This window comes from Oncorhynchus nerka, linkage group LG10 (genome assembly GCF_034236695.1).
Source record: "Oncorhynchus nerka isolate Pitt River linkage group LG10, Oner_Uvic_2.0, whole genome shotgun sequence".
NCBI lineage: Eukaryota > Metazoa > Chordata > Actinopteri > Salmoniformes > Salmonidae > Oncorhynchus > Oncorhynchus nerka.
In genome coordinates, this window is record NC_088405.1 from 68,753,261 (window position 1) to 68,774,641 (window position 21,381).

Below are 21,381 nucleotides of genomic sequence, written 5' to 3' on the forward strand. Positions count from 1 at the left end.
AACAACTAATCAAATGGCCACCCGGACTATTTACATTGACACCCCACCATTTGTTTTTACACTGCTGCTACTCTCTGTATATTATCTATGCAAGTCACTTTACCCCTGCCTACATGTATAAATTAGCTTGACTAACCTGTACCCCCGCACATTGACTCGGTACCGGTAACCCTGGTATATAGCCTCGTTATTGATATTTTATTGTGTTACTTTTGATAATTTTTCACTTTAGTTTATTTGGTAAATATTTTCTTAACTCTTTCTTGAACTGTATTGTTGGTTTGTAAGTCAGCATTTCACGATCCTGTTGTATTCGGCGCATGTGACAAATAAAGTTTGATTTGATTTACATCTCCTTTCAACTGGGTTTCATATCTGACATCTTGACCAAAAACTTTGTATTTTCTTATAATTTCGAATATTGGTTAAGTATATGTTTTCAAAATGACCTAAAGGTCCAGGGAATATAAATTGTGTTGGTGAGAAATGATACTGTGTCTCATAAAAGGTCAAGCTATGACTTGTGATAGGGGAATTTACAGCATATTATGGTTATTTTAAAGTTGTGTGCCAGAAGTTCCTCCTCTGTGTTCAATAGCTGCCTATTGTTCAGCAGATGTTCAGATGGACTCAAATGAAAAGGGCACATCCTCAAATCTACTGGGCAAAACTGTCTTTCTGACTGTGAGCCACACAGTTTAGGCTATTCTAGTGCCAATAAGATTTATACAACAGCTTTCTGATACACTGACATGTGAACGAACTGAACAACAGAGAAATGGATCTTTACAAGTTGAGAATCGTCCAACAACACATGCTTAAACATTGGCTTTTATATGGCTCTTTCCCAGTGCTGTAATTGTTCGCCATTTTTCTCTAAGTGAGGTTAAAAGGGCATTGACTTAAATGTATCTGTGAAGTACTCATAAATGGCTAACCTGACTGACTGACAAGAAGAGGGAAATGAATCTACTCTCTCATATCATGTGAGAGTGAAATCATCGCAAGTCCAAAGGTCAATTAATTCAAGGAATGCCATGACTTTACGCTTTCACTCCTCTTTCCATTTGAGACAGACATGGTATAGTCATCTTTTTGCAATTACATTGTAACAGGATGCAGATGAAACAAAACAATATAACAACAATGAGGAAACTGAGGAAAAGAGAGGAAAAGATGGTGTAAATATGGTGGGATCGTTAAATGAAACAATTTCAATAAACAAATAATGGCTTTGATTTATTTCAGAACTTTCAATAAGAATAAACTAGAACAATTCTGATCTAATAAAACATGAAAAGTCGTCTGTTATTTCACCCCACTCCAACATATACTGTACATTTTGAAAAGTGTTTTTAAAGAATTTCGAATAAGATTTGTAAGCACAGCAATGATTTGCAATGACGCAATACGGTCAATATTTGTTTGTTTGAGTAAATGAAAAACAATTTGTTAAATATTGACAGCTATCAACAGAGCTGCACAGAGAATATCTGTCTGAAGAATATACAATATGACTACTAAAGGTTAAAAACATGTCTGTCTGAAGAATATACAATATGACTACTAAAGGTTAAAAACATGTCTGTCTGAAGAATATACAATATGAATACTAAAGGTTAAAAACATGTCTGTCTGAAGAATATACAATATGAATACTAAAGGTTAAAAACATGTCTGTCTGAAGAATATACAATATGAATACTAAAGGTTAAAAACATGTCTGTCTGAAGAATATACAATATGACTACTAAAGGTTAAAAACATGTCTGTCTGAAGAATATACAATATGACTACTAAAGGTTAAAAACATGTCTGTCTGAAGAATATACAATATGACTACTAAAGGTTAAAAACATGTCTGTCTGAAGAATATACAATATGAATACTAAAGGTTAAAAACATGTCTGTCTGAAGAATATACAATATGAATACTAAAGGTTAAAAACATGTCTGTCTGAAGAATATACAATATGAATACTAAAGGTTAAAAACATGTCTGTCTGAAGAATATACAATATGAATACTAAAGGTTAAAAACATGTCTGTCTGAAGAATATACAATATGAATACTAAAGGTTAAAAACATGTCTGTCTGAAGAATATACAATATGAATACTAAAGGTTAAAAACATGTCACAACAACGTTAACAGTCAAGTTATGAACCTTGTACTATAAAACTGGCTATACAGGAAAGCCGTTGGGGCCTGTAAGAGCATTTGTCTCAATAATGTTAACAGAAACTAGAGTAAATATTAAAACATAATTTACTAAGAGGAGGTCTCTTTTTATGAGCTGTGTATAGATAAATATGTGAGAAACGGTGGTTGTGATACACCCACAGGGAGAACAGAGATATCACCAGATATCATATTCCATTCCTGTGTCTGAACATCATTAAAACCATAACGGTCTTATAGGTTTAAAAAATGATTACCGACAACACAAACAACACTTTTACAGGAGATTATAACTACCATAATTCTACAGTCCTTAACTGTACCACTGCTTACTGCGACCAACCAACATAAGAAAATCTGAGCATTGTCACTGAAAGAATGTTATTCAAAACATATAAAACTGAAAAAATCCACTTCAAAAAGAAGATGATTTAGCATTGATTGCAAGTGTAAAAAAATCCATTAAAAAAAATGGAAAGAGAAAAGGAACTCTGGTGGACAATAAATAGGCCAAAACAAGCAATGAAAAGGTTCATGAATGGAAATGTGGACAGGCAGCAAAGGGGTTAAGTAAAAGTGGCAATGGGCATGGGTAGGTAGTTAAAGAGTTCATATTAAAGGGTTACAAGTAAAGGTGTGGTTAGTCCGGTAAAGGGTTAATAATAGTGAAGGTGCGGTTAGTCTGGTAAAGGGTTAATAATAGTAAAGGTGTGGTTAGTCCGGTAAAGGGTTAATAATAGTGAAGGTGTGGTTAGTCCGGTAAAGGGTTAATAATAGTGAAGGTGTGGTTAGTCCGGTAAAGGGTTAATAATAGTGAAGGTGTGGTTAGTCCGGTAAAGGGTTAATAATAGTGAAGGTGTGGTTAGTCCGGTAAAGGGTTAATAATAGTGAAGGTGTGGTTAGTCCGTAAAGGGTTAATAATAGTGAAGGTGTGGTTAGTCCGGTAAAGGGTTAATAATAGTGAAGGTGTGGTTAGTCCGGTAAAGGGTTAATAATAGTGAAAGTGTGGTTAGTCCGGTAAAGGGTTAATAATAGTGAAGGTGTGGTTAGTCCGGTAAAGGGTTAATAATAGTGAAGGTGTGGTTAGTCCGGTAAAGGGTTAATAATAGTGAAGGTGTGGTTAGTCGGGTAAAGGGTTAGTAATAGTAAAGGTGTGGTTAGTCCGGTAAAGGGTTAATAATAGTGAAGGTGTGGTTAGTCCGGTAAAGGGTTAATAATAGTGAAGGTGTGTGAGGTGGAAATGTGACAGAGCCATTGCTGGATGGCAGTTTCTGTGTGAAAGCCTCACTATCAGGCAACTCTCAAGGTGGATGGGCCTCAGTCAGGAAGGAAGTTGACGGTTAACAGGTTGTAAAAAGGGGGAAACAGTGAGTTTGTGACTTGCAGTGAAACTTTCCATTCACCTCTGATGTGTCACTCTGTATTTCTGTGGCTCAATGACAATCAGCCCCCCATGGACTGAAACTATCATAACGCTATCTATCCATCATTACACACACACACACACACACACACAAACACACACACACACAACTATAAAATGTTTATATGATTCATACGATAATTAAATGAATAGCCTATATTGAAATAAATGAATTTGAAAAGGATATGAACAGCAATGCTGAAAACTCCTCAAACCCTCGCAACGCTATCTATCCATCATTATAAACACACACACACACACACACACACACACACACACACACACACACACATGGCTATAAAATGTTCATATGATTCATATGATGATGAAATGAATAGCCTATATTCAAATACATTAATTTGAAAAGCATGTGAACAACAATGCCGAAAACCGTTCATGAATGATAAAACTCTCTGAACCCTTGTGAATGACCAAACAGCTTTAACTAAAATTGCCCGTTTGTCTGTTAACTCGATTTGGGAATAATCTTTCAACAAATTAGAGGAAAAAAACGAAGCCTTTTATTAAAACCAGCTCTAAATAAAGCCACCAAAGTATTCATTCTTGAAACAAAGAAAAGAGCGATGAAAGAAACTGCTGGCAAGGATGAGAGCTGATGCAATCTCGCAGTCTGATTTCAGCACAGCCAAGTGTGTGTGTGTGTGGGGGGGGGGTCAGGTGCCAATTTAACACCATCCCAACTGGCAGAGGGTAGTTACCTGCTACACACACACACACAATGGTCCTGGCCATGACAACTCTACAAAGGCAACAGGTTGCTTCCCCCTATACCTGGTCAGCAGGCAGCCCCATATACAGGCCAGGGTAATAAATTTTTCACACTATTGTGTCGACTTAACCCGTAATGTGCTGGCTCAGATATTACTATGCTGGCCAAATGAAAGATCCTATGTTGTTTCTTTCAGCACTGTTCCAACAATTCTGGTGGATACATAACCATGTCAGTGCAGTATGGATCAGTAGTGTGAGGCAGGGTGGGCAGGTGTGAAGCCTCTATTAGCAGCAGGCTTAGTTGGGAGGCCAGACCACAGGGTCCCAGGCCTGGTGACAGTGACGTCTGACTGGACATCAGATCAGTCTGGGAGGGTGACACCAAGCCATCAGTGGTGGGCAAAGGATGGAAAAAGGACACGACAGTTGTCGCGCCATTCTTTAAGGTCCGTGTGAAATGTCTTTATACGTAGATATCAACAAACCCTGTTCCGCTTGAGTGCCATATGACACCAAATGAATAGCACACAATCAGTCTGTTTAAGGTCACCATGGCAAAGCAGTGCCACATCATAACAGGACCAAGATTTGAATGTAGATTTCAACCAGACCGCATGCCAGAGACAGTTCATCCTAACCTGAGAAACAATCTTACATAGAATGTCCATATTCATAGCCACCCACACCAAGTGGCAGAGCATGGCCATCATCAGCATCCAGACTAGGTAACAGACTGAGGGGTATCTCTTACAAGAGCAGCGTCAATACCATACACATTCTACTGTATAATCACCACCCTTCCAGGGTCTGTCAAATGAAGAACACAACATGTTCCAGTTCCCCATGATTCATTCATGCTAACATTTTGGTAAGAGACCTGAGTTACATTCAGAACAAAGTTAGAATGGGTTTTTCCTAAAAAGGGCACAAACGACCTCAAAATGTCACACTTGAAGCGCTCTCAACCGTCATGTTCCAAATGAACCCTTTAATGTGGGATACTACCCCTGTCATTGTCCGCCTCCATCCTGTGACACAAACACTCATGCAAGCAAGCACACACACACATTTCCATTTCTTCAGGATGTCCAATGTTACTTAGTGGCTAGGTTACTCACCCGATCAGAGACACCATCTGCTCCACTATGTGGCTGCTGAAGGTTATGATCACAAACAGTTTCTGTGAGGAAGAAAGAGAGAGGCAATCAGTCAGTCTGTGGGTCTTGAGGTCGTGGGGGGTACAGACAGGCCCAGCCACGGCAGTACACTCATGGTTTGATCAGTAATACCCCCTCTGCTGGACCCCCTGTAGTCAACCAACACCACATTAGGTGCCTGACAGGCGGTCAGCCCAAAACCAGCCATGAAGTGGCCCTTTGTCATCAAGGCCAGGAACAAAAGTCAGAGGCCCTATGACACATTTTAACCAACGCACAGACACTCAGGTCAAGAAATGAGTCTACACAGGCAGGCTGTCTTCAGGGGGTGAGGATGAGGGAGGGTGTGGGGTTACAGCTGATACAGATAACAGTTGAAGAGGGGGATGGGAGGAGGAGTAGGAGGTGGAGAGGAGTATTGAGGGGATGGGGGGGATCAGGAGGAGATGTGTCACTCCTCTCAGACAGACGTTTATAACAGTAAAGGAGTTTGTTTTGTTCCTGTCCAGTCTAATTCCTGCTTACTCATTGCCTCAGACTGGACACAGGAGACAGGGGGGTGGGGGGTTGGCCATTACGGCTCAATCAGACCCTATTAGGGGGCTCATTACGTCTCTGTTTACCGTTCAGTTACTGTTCAGCCACCCACTGAGCAGGAAACCAGGAAGCACTGGGTCCGGGAGAGGCCAAAATGGATGCCACTGCCCATAACAAAGACCAAGTCTAACAAATATGTTTTTGTCCTTTTCGGACTCATGAAAACCTGGTAGGGAAGTGCACAGGTTTAACATGATGATACTACCCCATTGTGCCACTCATATAGGGAATCAACACTGGAGTGGGTTCTCATAATAGCAATGTGCATGTCTGTTGAAACACAGAGCCCATAACTAAACTAGTAGGAATGTGGAAGTCAGGGAGGCTATCATAAAGGAGATGACTTCTCTCCTATTGTTTAGGCCAGACTGTGTGTCACGGGTACTGAAGGTAAATGAAAATACCAGAAACTGAGCTTTTACTGTCCACTTCTTAAATGGAAGGACATTTACTCATGTCTCCGCTCAGCTAAACCTAACGGAGCCATTTCAAAATGTTACAGATAGATTATAATTCATGGACATTTTTGTAGGGGCTGTTACATTTTAGTTAGGGCAAATCAAGTCTGACTTTTTAAAGTGGAAATTACAAACTTTAGAACCATTTTTAAACATTGAATACACTGCAAGTTTGCATAAAAACAGTAATCAAATCAAAACCTAGCTAGTAAACATCACCACAAAGCACCGTCAGAAAACCAGATCCAGTTTAGAGTATGACAGGGTCAAGCGTTGTGAAAAGGTCTGGATCCTCGGGGACTCATGTGCCATTGTTAACAGGAACAGATTGTTATTGTGAACCTGAATTTACCACCTGACCTGCAGGTACAGTACAACCCAGTTATCCAGCTCTCAAACCCCCCTAGTGCATTGTTCCCCTGCTTAGGCACACAAGGGAGAATGTTCACCTGTTCCCCATTACAGTCTATCATATTGCCCCTTCATTCCCTCTCTTTCATGACAAGTTCAACAACTATACATCTCTGTGACTCACAGTACAGTATACTGTCAACATAAAACTACAAAGAAGTGCCATCTAATAGAATAGAATTTTCTGCATTCTTTCCAGACTTAACACAATGGGGGGAAAGAACAGGAGAAGCTGAGAGAACAGGGGTTTGTTCAGAATGTTCAGATTGAACTGTATTGTTTACAGAGGACATGATCTGTCAGGTATAGAGCATTGTGTCAGCTATATTCATTACATTTCTATCTGCAACACAGGACGCTTCATCTCACTGAATACATCCCAGGCTGACCCCAGCCAGTTATGATGGTGAGCCTGGTTCCGTTTCCAGTCAGTTTGGTGTATCATTGTAAAGCTTGCCCTGGCCGTCAGGCAGGTAGGGGACAGTGACACACCTCTGATTCTGCCTGGCTGTGGAGCCACAGTCATCGGCCCAAGGGACACTAGGCCTAATTGACTCTATGATGCTGCTGCCCACGCCACTCTCTGTATCATCACAGACAGTGTTTATCTACAATGGGGTTTGATCTATGGACACCACCCCACACCCACTCCTCACTGCTTGCGCATCTACAGAAAGTGAACTTAACATTACTAGTAAGATAACAAATCCTAATAAATCAGCTTACTCCATTGGTGTTTACATTTATTTTTATAAAATACTTTATAGAAGAGTTAGAAAGTCTAATCCATTAAGCATACAGACACTACCATGGCACAAAGTGGATTAAGTCCTTAATCCTTGCATGCAGGAAAACTGATTCAACTTTGACACAATAACCATCACTGTATACTTCTTTACAGTACAGATTCACCTTTCAGTACAGAAAAAACTCAAGTGATTCAAATATCTTCTCCCTACTAAAGTACGCATCTCTGAGCGCAGCATCTTCTTTCACAAAATGGACGACCGACTCTTGCTTTCACTGGCCAAAATGGCCTCCTTACACTCTCAGTTGAGTACAGTACAGGAGGATCCCTCCTCATCCTCTTCATGGTTTTACTATCATGTCTGACATATTCATATTCAAAATAAACAGAAGCCTTGATCTATCAATTCTATAAGAAAAAAGGTGGCTTTGTCAAAATGTTATATCAAACTACTGACCTTAATAAGTAGCCTCTTTGACAGAACAAAAAAATACATAAGAAAAGTGAGCTCTGTGTGCAAGACATTATGTAAAAATGTGTGCTTGTATACAGTAAACTCACCTGAATGTGCATTTTGATTATGGCTTTCCCAATTAGTGTTGCTCCAAAAAAGGTCCAAAAGGGAACAAGGAAATGACCACATGTTATACCTGCCAGGTCAAACAATGGATTTGGGATCTGGAGAAACAGAGAATATGTATTAAATTTAAGAAATTAATATGAACAACTGACAACAATTATAGAGAAAACAACTTTATTCTATAGAACAGTGCAGGGACCCAATATGCTTCAATATACTTCAATATACTTCAATAAACTTCAATAAACTTCAATATGCTTCAGTACAAACACTTTTGTCCAATGTTCCTATGTTTGAGGTGTTTAGCACTTACTGGAGGTATCTTACAGATTAGTAATACAATGACTGAAATCTACAGAATATACGTAGTTTTAGATTTAGATTTATCTTTATTAATAATCTGTTCTGTCTTCTGGTTTGAGAATCAGCAGTTCACTTTAAATAGACAGACAGTTTCATGATGCCTAGAATTGCTCTTTTAAGGCTTGAAATTAACTTGAAGTCACTTTATAGTATTTTCAGACATTAATTGGGGTGATTAAAATGTTTGAACAGAATAGAGTTAATATATGATTTCACTTACAGAGGCACAGGCAAGAATTCCAAAGAATCCAACCCTCTGAACCATTTTCTGCACTGCTAGTTTTGCTCTGGTGGCAAAGTCCTGAAAAGGAGCAAAAATAATGGCAAATATTTAACTGATCATTCTATACAGACCATGTAATTCTTATTCGCATTTCATCATAGAAATCTAATGTATGAATCTTTAAATGAGTAACATATTATGTTCATTTGAGCAGAATTCAATTATTTCTCAGCAGTGAAGACCTAAAGCTATTTATGCAATCAATAACCTTTCCAATAATCTATGGTGATTAAAGATAGAAGGATGATCTCCGACCCATTTTAAATATCTCACAGATGAACACATAGTAGTAACATTACTAAAAATACTTCCAAAACATTGTTCATTCTATAATTTATCTGGGAACTTGTATTATTAGGAAAAAGGTTTCAAAATTGTTTGAGGCTTGTCGACAAGAAGCGAAGAGAGATGATCCTTGCAAAATCAATACAAATCAAAGTGATCCAAGAAAAACAATTGAGTTACAGTCTAAGGAATTCCATTATTTAAAAAATGGCGTTATATATAATTGATCCTCTGTAAGGAAATATCGTTGTGGTGTGTGCTGAAAGTCATTTGTGAGTTGTAATGCATTTCTGTATTTGAAATGATAAATAAATTAGACTAAAACAGGCTCGTGGAGATTTGAGACTTGACATTACTATTAGTATAGTAAAATGTGAGATTATGGAGCAAGATTTTAAGACTATAGAAAATATACTTACTGTAGGTTTAGGACAAACAGGTGTCTGTTTTATCATCTCTTCTCATTTCTATTTTCTATTTTTAACACACTGACCATGAATATAAAGAAAAGAAGGATGCTGGCATTTTATATGTACAAATATATCAGAGAGCAGATTATTGATTAACGAATAATATGGTTTATATCAAGTAAACCTATTTCTCTAAGAAGTAAATGTACAATTAACATATTGAATTGTGGCAACATGGCATCTTTCTATTTCTTTTAAAGAATATTGTGACATGCTTTACACATTTTTCCAAGTCACTATTATCTAAATATTTATTTTCCTTCATATATCAATATTTCTTTTAACCAAAAAAAGTGTTCTAAGCAAAAGTGCTGCACACAGTCAATTGTCCTGTCAGTTGTCTAATTGGAACGATCACCCTCTGCAAACTCCTCCAAACACCTTTTATACTGGGATATTATATATTCACATCCACTAACTGGCCGTTTTCAATCCAATATCATTGGGAATGTGAGGGCAAGACTAGACTTCATGGTCATTCCAATGACTCACAGATTCTTCGTAATTCTGCAGCTTTTCCCCGCCATCTCTCCTGACAACTCAACAAAAGGCTCTTTTCAAAGCAATGACATGGATTTTTCCTCAATATACCTATGCTGGGAAGAAGATGAGGGTTAAACTCTAGTTGATGAAGTTAAAAATATTTCTGGGAACTGTGACGGAAGGATGGCGGAATTTTCCTGGAATGATTGTGGTAAATTGGTCCTACTTCTGATGATTGTATTAGAATGCCACTCGAGATAACACTACAAATTGTATGCATGTGCTGATGTGTTTATTTTGTCTTGATTTTAGGCAAATTATTATGTTTTACAGATATTTAACTATGGCAATGCTGTAAGGTTGGTATATACATTTAAGGGGAATAAAAAATGTCATGTAAATTCAATCTAAAAACAGACTGGGGCTAATTTGTGAAATCATGCTGAGGGTATTGTCTATTTATATGTATAGATTTGTATTTAATATTGCTAAATGTATATCCAGACTTTTATTGACTGGACTACAAAAATAGATTCTGTAGATATTGATTGGTCCATGACTGAAAGTTTGATATAAAGTCTTAATGTGTTTAAATGTGTGTGTGTTTAAGTGCACATCTAACACCCTGTCCCTTTCATGTTCTAATCAATGGTAATGACATCAACACATCTTTCCTTTGATATAAAATGTCAAATACATTTGACTTGTGAGCTGTAGGAGCATGTTTTACTTCTCTAAACAATGTGTTGTATGGCACAAAGAATGTGTTGTATGGCACAAAGAATGCGTTGTATGGCACAAAGAATGTGTTGTATAGCACCAAGTCATTCCTTTTAGAGGATTGACTGGAATCATCCACTAACTTGTAGACTAACCTTTAGGTCATCTCTCAGGCTAGATCTGATATGATGCATAAACAACTCTCAACTGGCCAGACCTCAAATTGCAGGCTTTCAAATGACTATACCATAGTATTACTTAGTTAATGGTAGTTCACATTTAATATGTTCAACTGCTATAATTATTTGCAAAATTAAACTGCAATTTCAAATCAGATAGGACGTGCCCCCCAGAATTAGTAATATACTCATCCAAATCATTATGTTCTACAAGAAATTGATTAAACATCAATGCATGATGAAAATTGCTTATTGACAATGACCATCACCCATAAAATATCTACTTTTATGGGTGAACATTTTATTTATAGGACTTTCACCATTGTTTCTCACACATACCGGTAAATTGAAACTTGAGAGTTTAACTTGACTGGGGAGACTGAGGTTAGAGTATTAAGACAAGATCATGCCTAATATGGTCAACAAAGCAGTAGAGTAATGGTGGCATTGCTTCAAGAGCAGGATCCGGCCCACAGGAAATTTTGGAGACATAGGGAGTAGACTAAAAGAGGGGGGCCCAACTGACATCCACTCTGATTGGCTCACATTTTGAATTTCCCCATCAGATTCTATCCAATCACAGCAGGTTTCCACAAGGATAATCCTGCTTCTCTAATTCTAGCCTTCTGTTCCAAATTCTTTATTCTGTTTTTTTGTTCTTTTTTTCACCGTTTTCCCCCCCTTTCTAAATCTTGGAGACGGAGCTGGTTGTCTGGGGGAAGGAATGTGTATGGTTTACAGCTGAACGACTCTGGACCGTCTGTTGACCACAAACACCTAACAACCACAGGACTAGAGTAGGGGATTTATGCTTCAATAACTAATAACTGTTAGGGAAATCAGCATAGTTTAGTCAATGAATCACATTTATTAGATTAAATATGATATTTGCATTGGTATAGTTTACAAAGTTAGTGGAGTTCTGGATTTCCACTCACTTGACTGGTATAGATGAGTGAAAGGAAAATAGCTACCTCACCACTGAATGAAATGAAGGTCCCAGTGGGGGGGAATATCGTGTGTTTACACGTGACATTGTCATTCACTAGCGGGACTCTCCCCTTTTCTCCTCCTGTATGTATCTTCTGTACCACAAAATTGTCCATCTTACATGACCAGTGTTCAGAAATCCAGACACCACACAATGTGTGTTGTACCCAGTTCATGGAAAATCACCATCTTGGCCAGGCTTCCACCCACGGCTGCCTCCCTCCCGTCCCCATCCCCCGCGCAGCGCGTTATCCCCCAGGGCAGGGCTTACCAGCAATTACATTTTGGAGATCTTGTCAAGGGTGCAGTGTCATTAAAACCATGGGGGCATGGCTCCAGCTTTTGGCTCTCCATCTCTTTACTCAGCACTCTGTACCCAATATTCCCCCACATCAAGATGATGCCTCCAGCGTGAAGTAAAACTCACACGTCTGATCTATCATTTATATGTTAAGTCTATTACAGTTAGTGGCCCCATCACCTGCTGTGGAGTTTGCTTCTTATTTTTCCAACTAAAGTTATGCAAATAAACATGGAATATTAGACCTCGTTAGGGTCATGTCTGAAGGTACAATAGGTCTCCCAAGGTTGAGTGACTGTCGGGGACTTCTTAGTAATGAAACAATGTCAATCACCATGGTGATTACATGGGAATCCAGGTTGTAAGATGTTTTACAAGGATATTACATTATCAGAGCCTATCTGAACACATTCTATATTCACTGTTCCACAACACAATGAGCACCATGTTTAGCATAATAGTTTGAATACCAATGGTTACTGTTGCCAGAGAGATGACGAAGGTTGACGCAAATAGGCAGTGGGAAAAAAGTGAAATAGTTGACCGTTTCCCTCCTCACATGTAATGATATAGCAACCCTACTCTAAATTGTGGGACTCTGAAAAACAGTTTATATAAACAAACCAGGCCACTCCATGTTTATGATAACAACTTGCCCAGATATCAATTCATACAATTTATGCATGACTCATTATACTGATGCATAATACTCATTATACTCTAGAACATAAATGTATGCTTTCTGATGAACTGAAAGGTTTAAACATGTGGGTGGTTGGATAATTCATAATTGTGCTATTCTACAGACTTTAATAGACGTGGTGGAAGTAAGGAGTTGAAAACCATCCAAAATAGGCAGACGACAAAGCAATGTGCATCTGGAAAAGTTAATTGTCAGTTAAGGAAAAATCAACACCCATACACTGTTTTTTTCTCTCTCTTTTTCCTGAATGAAACTCGTTCACACACACAGAAAGGAGGACACATCTCCAGAGCGGAGCGACGCGGGTTGAGCCCTGACGGAGAGATGGCTAAAGTTCATCTCATTAACTCCCACAGCCCGTTCCCTTCTCTCACACACACACAGAGACACACAGAGACACACACACACACACACAGGAAGCAGAGTGGTTAAGGCTCCTGACGCAACCCAACCCCAGCCCCATAGTCCCTTCTACAAAATTCAAATCTATCGAGACAAAAAAAGTGCCCCCGAGTCCACGTTGACAAATTCTTTAACAAGCTGTGGTTGAAGGGAAGCTGGTTTTACTCTGACTCACCCCCTCCTTTCAAACAGTTTACTGGAAATAAAGGGGAGGAGGAGGGAGAGGGCACTTTCAGAGAAGTCATGTGACGGGGCTGGGCAAACCACAGCACAGAAAGCCTTTGAGTGGAGTGTAGTAGGCCAGGGGGAGGCAGGGGGGAGGGCACACGCCCAGCCCAGCCCAGCGCAGACGGCTCTTATTCAGGATACAGGAGATACAATCCTGGGAGTTGGCAATCAAGAATTCACAGTGCTGGTTAACTACTTCCATGCCGGCCAAAAACATAAAGCACTTGAGGGAAACCACGGAATCACCATGCCACTTTTTGGACGTTGTTCATCTAGAGAGGATTCATTTTCAGAACATAAGTATCATCCAAATGTTCAAACAAATGTTTTAAAAATGCATATTTTCATGACATCAGCATCTGGACCTGCTTAGTAAAGTCATGACTATCATTCTTGAATAAGGTCTTGAAGGGGGGGGGGGGGGCCTGTGTTCTTCTGCCGTCACTCATGTGCGCCTGCTTGCGGCAGGAAGTTGGCACGTGCGCGTTCTGAGAAATGCCACTGGGTTTACGTCAAGCTCCTGGCACATTGACACCCCTATAATCTCAGAGTAAGAGAGAAGACAGTCAGCATCTCCAACCTGCCGTGGAGCCCAAAGACACATCCGATCACAAACTCTCCCATTCAATCACATCTCTATTTTCTATAATCACTTTTCTAATCTTGGTTAAAATAACAGACAATAACGATGCAATATAAATCCACGGCAACGAGATGTCCATAATCGCTGTGATGTCTTCCTTTAAGAATGTACAGTATAACAAGCATGCAATGCAATAAGCGGTCTCTCTCTCCCTCTCTCTCGGCCAGTGAAACAATCCACCCTCGTTGAAGGTGACAGAAGGCGAGAGAAGAAAGGAAAATAAGGCTTCCGACTCCTGTAGCTCAGCAAACTCTCCTGGTGTGAGCAACCTACTGCCAGATGCTGTCCACACACACACCCGGTGACCAAACCACACTGTAAAGATGTCAGCAGAAAGAGACAGAACAAGTAGAGAGAGAGAGAGAGAAAGAGAGAGAGAGAGAGAGAGAGAGAAAGAAAGGGAGAAAGGGAGGGAGGGAGGGATATCAACAGAAATAGAGAGTGTGTGACAGAGATAAAGAGAGAGAGCAGTAGAGGGAGAGTGAAAGAGCCTCAGAGCACTAATTCAGACCCAGCAGCTCTGTGGTCGGTGACACTTGTTCAACCTTTCTGAGGATGCGAAACAAACAACCAACAAGCCCTGATGCCTCGGACACGTCAAAGTTACGGCGGAGAAAAAGATGAAGAAACAACCATAACGAAGAGCGGACAAGATTAATGGGTCGATGGACAAAATATGACTCTCCACATCGGGGCATCTGTCTTTCTCTCACACGTCCCCTCTCTTTCCCTCTGCTCTCTCCCGCTCCCTCTCTCTCCGTCTTCGTTTGTTCGTTTTGGTGGAGAGCCGAGCGGGACTTTATCAGTGTGTCGAATGATGTTAGAGCTCCAGACTCACACATGTGGTCTGAGGGCCAAGGGAGGCTGGAGACTGTGCCATCTGCAGATGCCCATGGTATGAGTGATATACTAATCATGACAGTAGGTACCCCCATCACTACGGGAAGGAAGGGAGCACTCACCCATTATCAAACCACCAGTGCTTGTCACACCCTGCTGACCCACCAGATGAAAACACATATGTCAATGTGCCTGATGTTGAACGCCAATGTCTTTTTTGGTTATATCGGCAGAAAGTCATTCATGTACAGTTTTGTACAGAGTGTGAACTTATAGTGTGAGTCTATCTATTAAGAGCAGGCAGTGCTCAGAGTACTATCAATAGCTGACTCATTAAATCACTACGTAATGAACCGTTAAAGCCCCTCAAGTCATGTCAACCCACTAGTTGACCCAAATGTCGGATTTAAATTGGAATAGAACAAACCTTTGGCTAGTCTATTTTCAAACATGAAGGAGAATCGGGTCATTTTTCGGCACTGGCTTCTCCAAACCGTTTTCCTGCCTGCCCCCATTGTTTGACCTGTATTGTGCTGGAATGCTCATGACATTGAATGACATTGTGAAATACAATCCTCAGGATTAAAGTGCACTCAGAGAAGACCGGATAAGATTATGGAGGGAAAAAGCAACTGACATCTTGTCTATTCTTTCATTCACGGAGGAAAATAATATTTACTATGAGTTGTCATGGTCAAAGTACTTGTCGAGCAGATTTAGAACTGAAAATACTGTTTGTCATGGTATTACAAAAGACAATGCAGGCACCTTGAAAACAATGGCTTTGCCCTTGATGGCATTGCTACACACTTAGACCGAGCAGAGCATTGTAAAAGGCAGAAACACATGACTGCTTCAGTCTGCTTCAGAGGTAGGGAACTGGGAATGGGTTAGCTAAGGCGTGTGTGTGCATGTGTGTGTGAGAGAGAGCGAGAGATAAGGGAACGGGCTTGTGGGGAATGAATGAGATGAACTTTAGCCATCTCTCCGTCAGGGCTCAACTCGCTCCGCTCTGTGTGTGTGTGTGTTTGTGCGTGCGCATACACATCCAAGAGGTTTCCGCTGGTATGACACATGGATACAATGTGACTGTTTTGTTTCAACAAAGTTGCACAAAAGGTTGCTAGATGAGGAGAGAGAGAAGGCAGAGGAAAACAGAGTGAGACCCGGAGGACAGTAGTGACAGGTAGAGAATGAGTAGTGAGAAAGAGAGAGGAGAAGAAGCAGAGTTGGAGAGGGAAGTCAGGAGGAGAGATGGAAAGGCTGTGTGCCACCTGTCTCTGTCAGAGAAGAGAGAGGGGGGGGGGGTGAGATAGAGAGAGAGGAGTGATAGAGAAAAAGGAGAGAGATAGAGGCTTACCTGTGGAGTCTCTGCCTGCTCCAGCAACTCTCCAAACTCTTCATAGTCTTCATCATCAGGCTCTTCTCCAGACAGCCTCGCTGCCCGTGCCATGAAGTAGGGGGGCAGCTCTCCGATAGCTGTGCCTGCTCCCTACACACACACACACACACACACACACAACCTTTCACAATACAAGTATAATACAATACACATATTTTCAATTTGTCGGGTCAATTAGGGTGTTATTAGTTTGGATCAAACTATATCAATATCCAACATCCTAAATAGCTTTCAATTATAAGACGGTATCACTCGCCGAATTGTGAAGAAAGACGGAAGAGATTTGAGTGAAACAAATCCTCATCCCAGGCAGGTTCAGTGGGTTCATTCCTCCAGGAACACGAGGATGAGGAGGAGCGCAGAGCAACAGACTTAATTAACACAATGAAAAACCTGCAGACAAAACGAGTGCTTTGGAATTGCTCATAGCTCATTATGGTAGTGTTTTCAGGCACAGAAAAAGTTGTAAGAAGGGGTGGGGTGAGGGGGGTGAGGAAAGGAGGGAGGTTATGCAGTGAGGTGGGTGAGGGAGGGAGGGGGTGGGTGAGGGAGGGAGGGGGTGAGAAAAGGAGGGATGTTATGCAGTGAGGTGGGTGAGGGAGGTGGGAGAAGGAGGGTTAGGGTGAGGGAGGGAGGGGGTGAGGGAGGGATGTGGGAGAAGGGAGGGTTAGAGTGAGGGAGGGAGGGGGTGGGTGAGGGAGGGAGGGAGGGAGGTGGGAGAAGGGAGGGTTAGGGTGAGGGAGGGAGGGGGTGAGGGAGGGAGAGAGGGGATGGATGGGGGAGGGAGGGAGGGGGGTGAGAGAAGGGAGGGTTAGGGTGAGGGAGGGAGGGAGGGAGGGGGTGAGGGAGGGAGAGGGGATGGATGGGGGAGGGAGGGGTGATGGGATACTTAAGCTGGACATCCTGTTCCATGTCAACACAGCAGTCTTTGATGAAACCTGCCAGTTTGCTCATAATGCAGACGTGCCCTAATCTCCAGGGCAGCTGTTCTATTCACTGCACTATTGTGTGTGTGTGTGTGTTTGTGTTTGTGTGGGTGTGTGTTTGCATGTGTGTATTTGTGTGTGTGTTTGTGTGTGTGTGTTTGCATGTGTGTGGTTGCGTGTGTGTGGTTGCGTGTGTGTGTATTTGTGTGTGTCTGTTTGGATGTGTGTGTTTGCGTGTGTGCCAGACTGCAGCCACCTGCGCCATGTTTTTTGAAGTGGACCACTTAGACCCTGCAGCGGTGGACGGGGTGACACAGAGAGGGGAGGGCGAGAGGGGAGGGCCAGAGGAGAGGGCCAGAGAGAGGGCCAGAAGGAGAGGGCCAGAGAGGAGAGGGGAGGGCCAGAAGGGAGGGCCAGAGGGAGTGGAGGGAGAGGGGAGGGGAGTGCCAGAGGGAGAGGGGAGTGCCAGAGGGGAGAGTGGAGGGCCAGAGGAGAGAGGGGAGTGCCAGAGGGGAGAGGGGAGTGCCAGAGGGGAGAGGTGAGGGCCAGAGGAGAGAGGGAGGGCCAGAGAGAGAGGTAGAGGGCCAGAGGAGAGAGGGGGGAGAGGGGGCGGCCAGAGAGGAGAGGGAGGGAGAGGGGGAGGGCCAGAGGGCCAGAGAAAGGGAGAGGGGAGGGCCAGAGGAGAGAGGGGAGGGCCAGAGGAGAGAGGGAGAGGGGAGGGCCAGAGAGAGGTGGGAGCCAGAGAAAGGGGAGGGCCAGAGGAAAGTGGAGAGGAGAGAGGTAGGGAGGGTAGAGGGAGAGGGGAGGGACAAAGGAGAGAGGGGAGAGGGGAGGGCCAGAGGGGTGGAGAGGGGAGGGGGGCCAGAGGAGAGGTGGGAGGGCCAGAGTGGAGAGGGAGGGAGGGCCAGAGAGAGGGGAGGGGGGGCAGAGGAGAGAGGGGAGGGCCAGAGTGGAGGAGAGGGCCAGAGGAGAGAGGGGGCCAGAGTGGAGTGGGAGAGGGGAGGGCCAGAGGGGGGAGGAGGGCCAGAGGGGAGGCCAGAGGAGAGAGGGAGGCCAGAGGAAGGGCCAGAGAGAGAGGGGAGAGAGAGGAGGGCCAGGTGGAGAGGGGAGGGCCAGAGAGAGGAGAGAGGGAGGGGAGGGCCAGAGAGAGAGAGGGAGAGAGAGGAGGAGGGGGGCCAGAGGGGAGAGGAGAGGGGAGGGCCAGAGTGGAGGAGGGGAGGGCCAGAAGAGAGGGGAGGGAGAGGGGAGGGCCAGAGGGGAGGGCCAGAGGTGAGGGGTGGGAGGGACAGAGGAGAGGGGAGGGCCAGAGAGAGAGGAGGGCCAGAGGGGAGGGCCAGAGGAGGGAGTGAAGGAGAGAGGGGAGGGCCAGAGGGGAGAGGGGGCCAGAGGAGAGAGGGGAGGGGGAGAGGGAGGGCCAGAGGGGAGAGGAGGGCCAGAGGGGACAGGGGGGCCAGAGGGGGGCCAGAGGGGAGAGGGGAGGGCCAGAGGGGAGGGAGAGGGGAGGGCCAGAGGGGGCCAGAGGGGAGAGGGGAGGGCCAGAGGAGGGCGGAGGAGGAGGAGGGCCAGAGGGGGAGGGGAGGGCCAGAGAGGGGAGGGCCAGAGGGGAGAGGGGGCCAGAGGAGAGAGGGGAGGGACAGAGGGAAGGGGGAGGGCCAGAGGGAGAGGGGAGAGGGAGATGGCCAGAGGGAGAGGGGAGGGAGGGCCAGAGTGGAGAGGAGGGGAGGGCCAGAGGGAGAGAGGGGAGGGCCAGAGGTGGAGTGGGAGAGGGGGCCAGAGGGGAGAGGGGGGCCAGAGGAGAGAGGGGAGAGGGGAGGGCCAGAGAAGAGAGGGGAGGGCCAGAGGGGAGGGCCAGAGGAGAGAGGGGAGGGCCAGAGTGGAGTGGGATAGGGGAGGGGAAGGAGGGCCAGAGGAGAGAGAAGGGAGGGCCAGAGGGGAGGAGAGAGGAGGGAGAGGGAGGGCCAGAGAAGAGAGGGAGGGCCAGAGGGGAGGGGAGGGCCAGAGGAGAGAGGAGGGCCAGTGGAGAGAGGAGGGGAGGGCCAGAGGGGAGAAGGAGGGCCAGAGGAGAGAGGGAGAGGGAGGGCCAGAGGAGAGAGGGAGGGCCAGAGGGTGGCCAGAGGGAGAGGGAGGGCCAGAGGGGAGAGAGGGGCAAGAGGAGAGAGGGAGAGGGGCCAGAGTGGAGAGGGAGGGAGGGCCAGAGGGGAGAGGGAGCAGAGGAGAGAGGGGAGGGCCAGAGGGGAGAGGGAGAGGGGAGGGCCAGAGTGGAGAGGGGAGGGGGGCCAGAGGAGAGAGGGGAGGGAGTGGAGAGGGGAGGGAGGGCCAGAGTGGAGAGGGAGGACCAGAGTGGAGTAGGAGAGGGAGGGCCAGAGGGGAGGGCCAGAGGAGAGAGGGAGAGGGGAGGGACAGAGGAGAGAGGGGAGGGCCAGAGGAGAGAGGGGAGGGCCAGAGGGGAGGGCCAGAGGAGAGAGGGGAGTGCAGAGGAGAGAGGGGAGGGCCAGAGGGGAGAGGGGAGGGCCAGAGGAGAGAGGGGAGGGCCAGAGGGGAGGGCCAGAGGGGAGAGGGGAGGGCCAGAGGGGACAGGGGAGGGCCAGAGGGGAGGGCCAGAGGGGAGAGGGGAGGGCCAGAGTGGAGAGGGAGAGGGAGGGCCAGAGGAAGAGGGGGAGGGCCAGAGGGGAGGGGAGGGCCAGAGGAGAGAGGGGCGGGCCGGAGGAGAGAGGGGCGGGCCAGAGGGGAGAGGGGAGGGCCAGAGGGGAGAGGGGAGGGCCAGAGGGGAGAGGGGGGGGCCAGAGGAGAGAGGGAGGGACAGAGGGAAGAGGGGAGGGCCAGAGGGGAGAGGGAGAGGAGATGGCCAGAGTGGAGAGGCGAGGGCCAGAGGAAGAGAGGGGAGGGCCAGAGTGGAGAGGGAGAGGGGAGGGCCAGAGGAGAGAGGGGAGGGCCAGAGTGGAGTGGGAGAGGGGAGGGCCAGAGGGGAGAGGGGAGGGCCAGAGGAGAGAGGGAGAGGGGAGGGCCAGAGAAGAGAGGGAGGGCCAGAGGGGAGAGGGGAGGGCCAGAGGAGAGAGGGGAGGGCCAGAGTGGAGTGGGATAGGGGAGGGCCAGAAGGGAGGGCCAGAGGAGAGAGGGAGAGGGAGGGCCAGAGGGGAGGGCCAGAGGAGAGAGGGAGAGGGAAGGGCCAGAGGAGAGAGGGGAGGGCCAGAGGAGAGAGGGGAGGGCCAGAGGGGAGGGCCAGAGGAGAGAGCCAGGGAGAGCCAGAGGAGAGAGAGGGGGGCCAGAGGGGAGAGGGGGGCCAGAGGAGAGAGGAGGGGAGGGAGAGGGAGGGCCAGAGGGGAGAGGGGAGGGCCAGAGGGGAGAGGGGAGGGCCAGAGGGGAGGGCCAGAGGGGAGAGGGAGGGCCAGAGGGGAGAGGGGAGGGCCAGAGGGGAGAGGTAGAGGGCCAGAGGGGAGAGGTAGAGGGCCTGAGAGGAGAGGGGGCCAGAGGAGAGAGGGGAGGGACAGAGGGGAGAGGGGAGGGCCAGAGGAGAGAGGGGAGAGGAGATGGCCAGAGTGGAGAGGGAGAGGCGAGGGCCAGAGGAGAGAGGGGAGGGCCAGAGTGGAGAGGGAGAGGGAGGGCCAGAGGAGGGGGAGGGCCAGGGGAGGAGGGCCAGAGGGGAGAGGGGAGGCCAGAGGAGAGAGAGGGGGGAGGGCCAGAGGAGAGAGGGGAGGGCCAGAGGGGAGAGGGGAGGGCCAGAGGAGAGAGGGGAGGGCCAGAGGAGAGAGGGGAGTGCCAGAGGGGAGAGGGGAAGGCCAGAGTGGAGAGGGAGAGGGGAGGGCCAGAGAGAGGAGAGGGAGAGGGGAGGGAGAGGGGAGGGAGGGCCAGAGGGAGAGAGAGAGGGGAGTGCCAGAG

The 21,381-nt window shown here is 45.8% G+C and overlaps 1 protein-coding gene across 4 annotated transcripts in view; it reads right to left on the minus strand.

Annotated features, from left to right (window-relative positions):
- LOC115135910 (vacuole membrane protein 1-like) overlaps positions 1 to 21,381 on the minus strand; it is a 100,987-nt gene that overhangs the window by 24,633 nt on the left and 54,973 nt on the right. For all 4 annotated transcript variants that reach the window (XM_029671105.2, XM_029671104.2, XM_029671106.2 and 1 more), the window contains exons 7-10: positions 16,538 to 16,669; positions 8,871 to 8,951; positions 8,269 to 8,385; positions 5,455 to 5,516 (exon numbers count right to left, since the gene is read on the minus strand). In XM_029671105.2, coding sequence (XP_029526965.1) covers positions 5,455 to 5,516; positions 8,269 to 8,385; positions 8,871 to 8,951; positions 16,538 to 16,669 — 392 coding nt within the window. The remainder of the gene's footprint in view (positions 1 to 5,454; positions 5,517 to 8,268; positions 8,386 to 8,870; positions 8,952 to 16,537; positions 16,670 to 21,381) is intronic.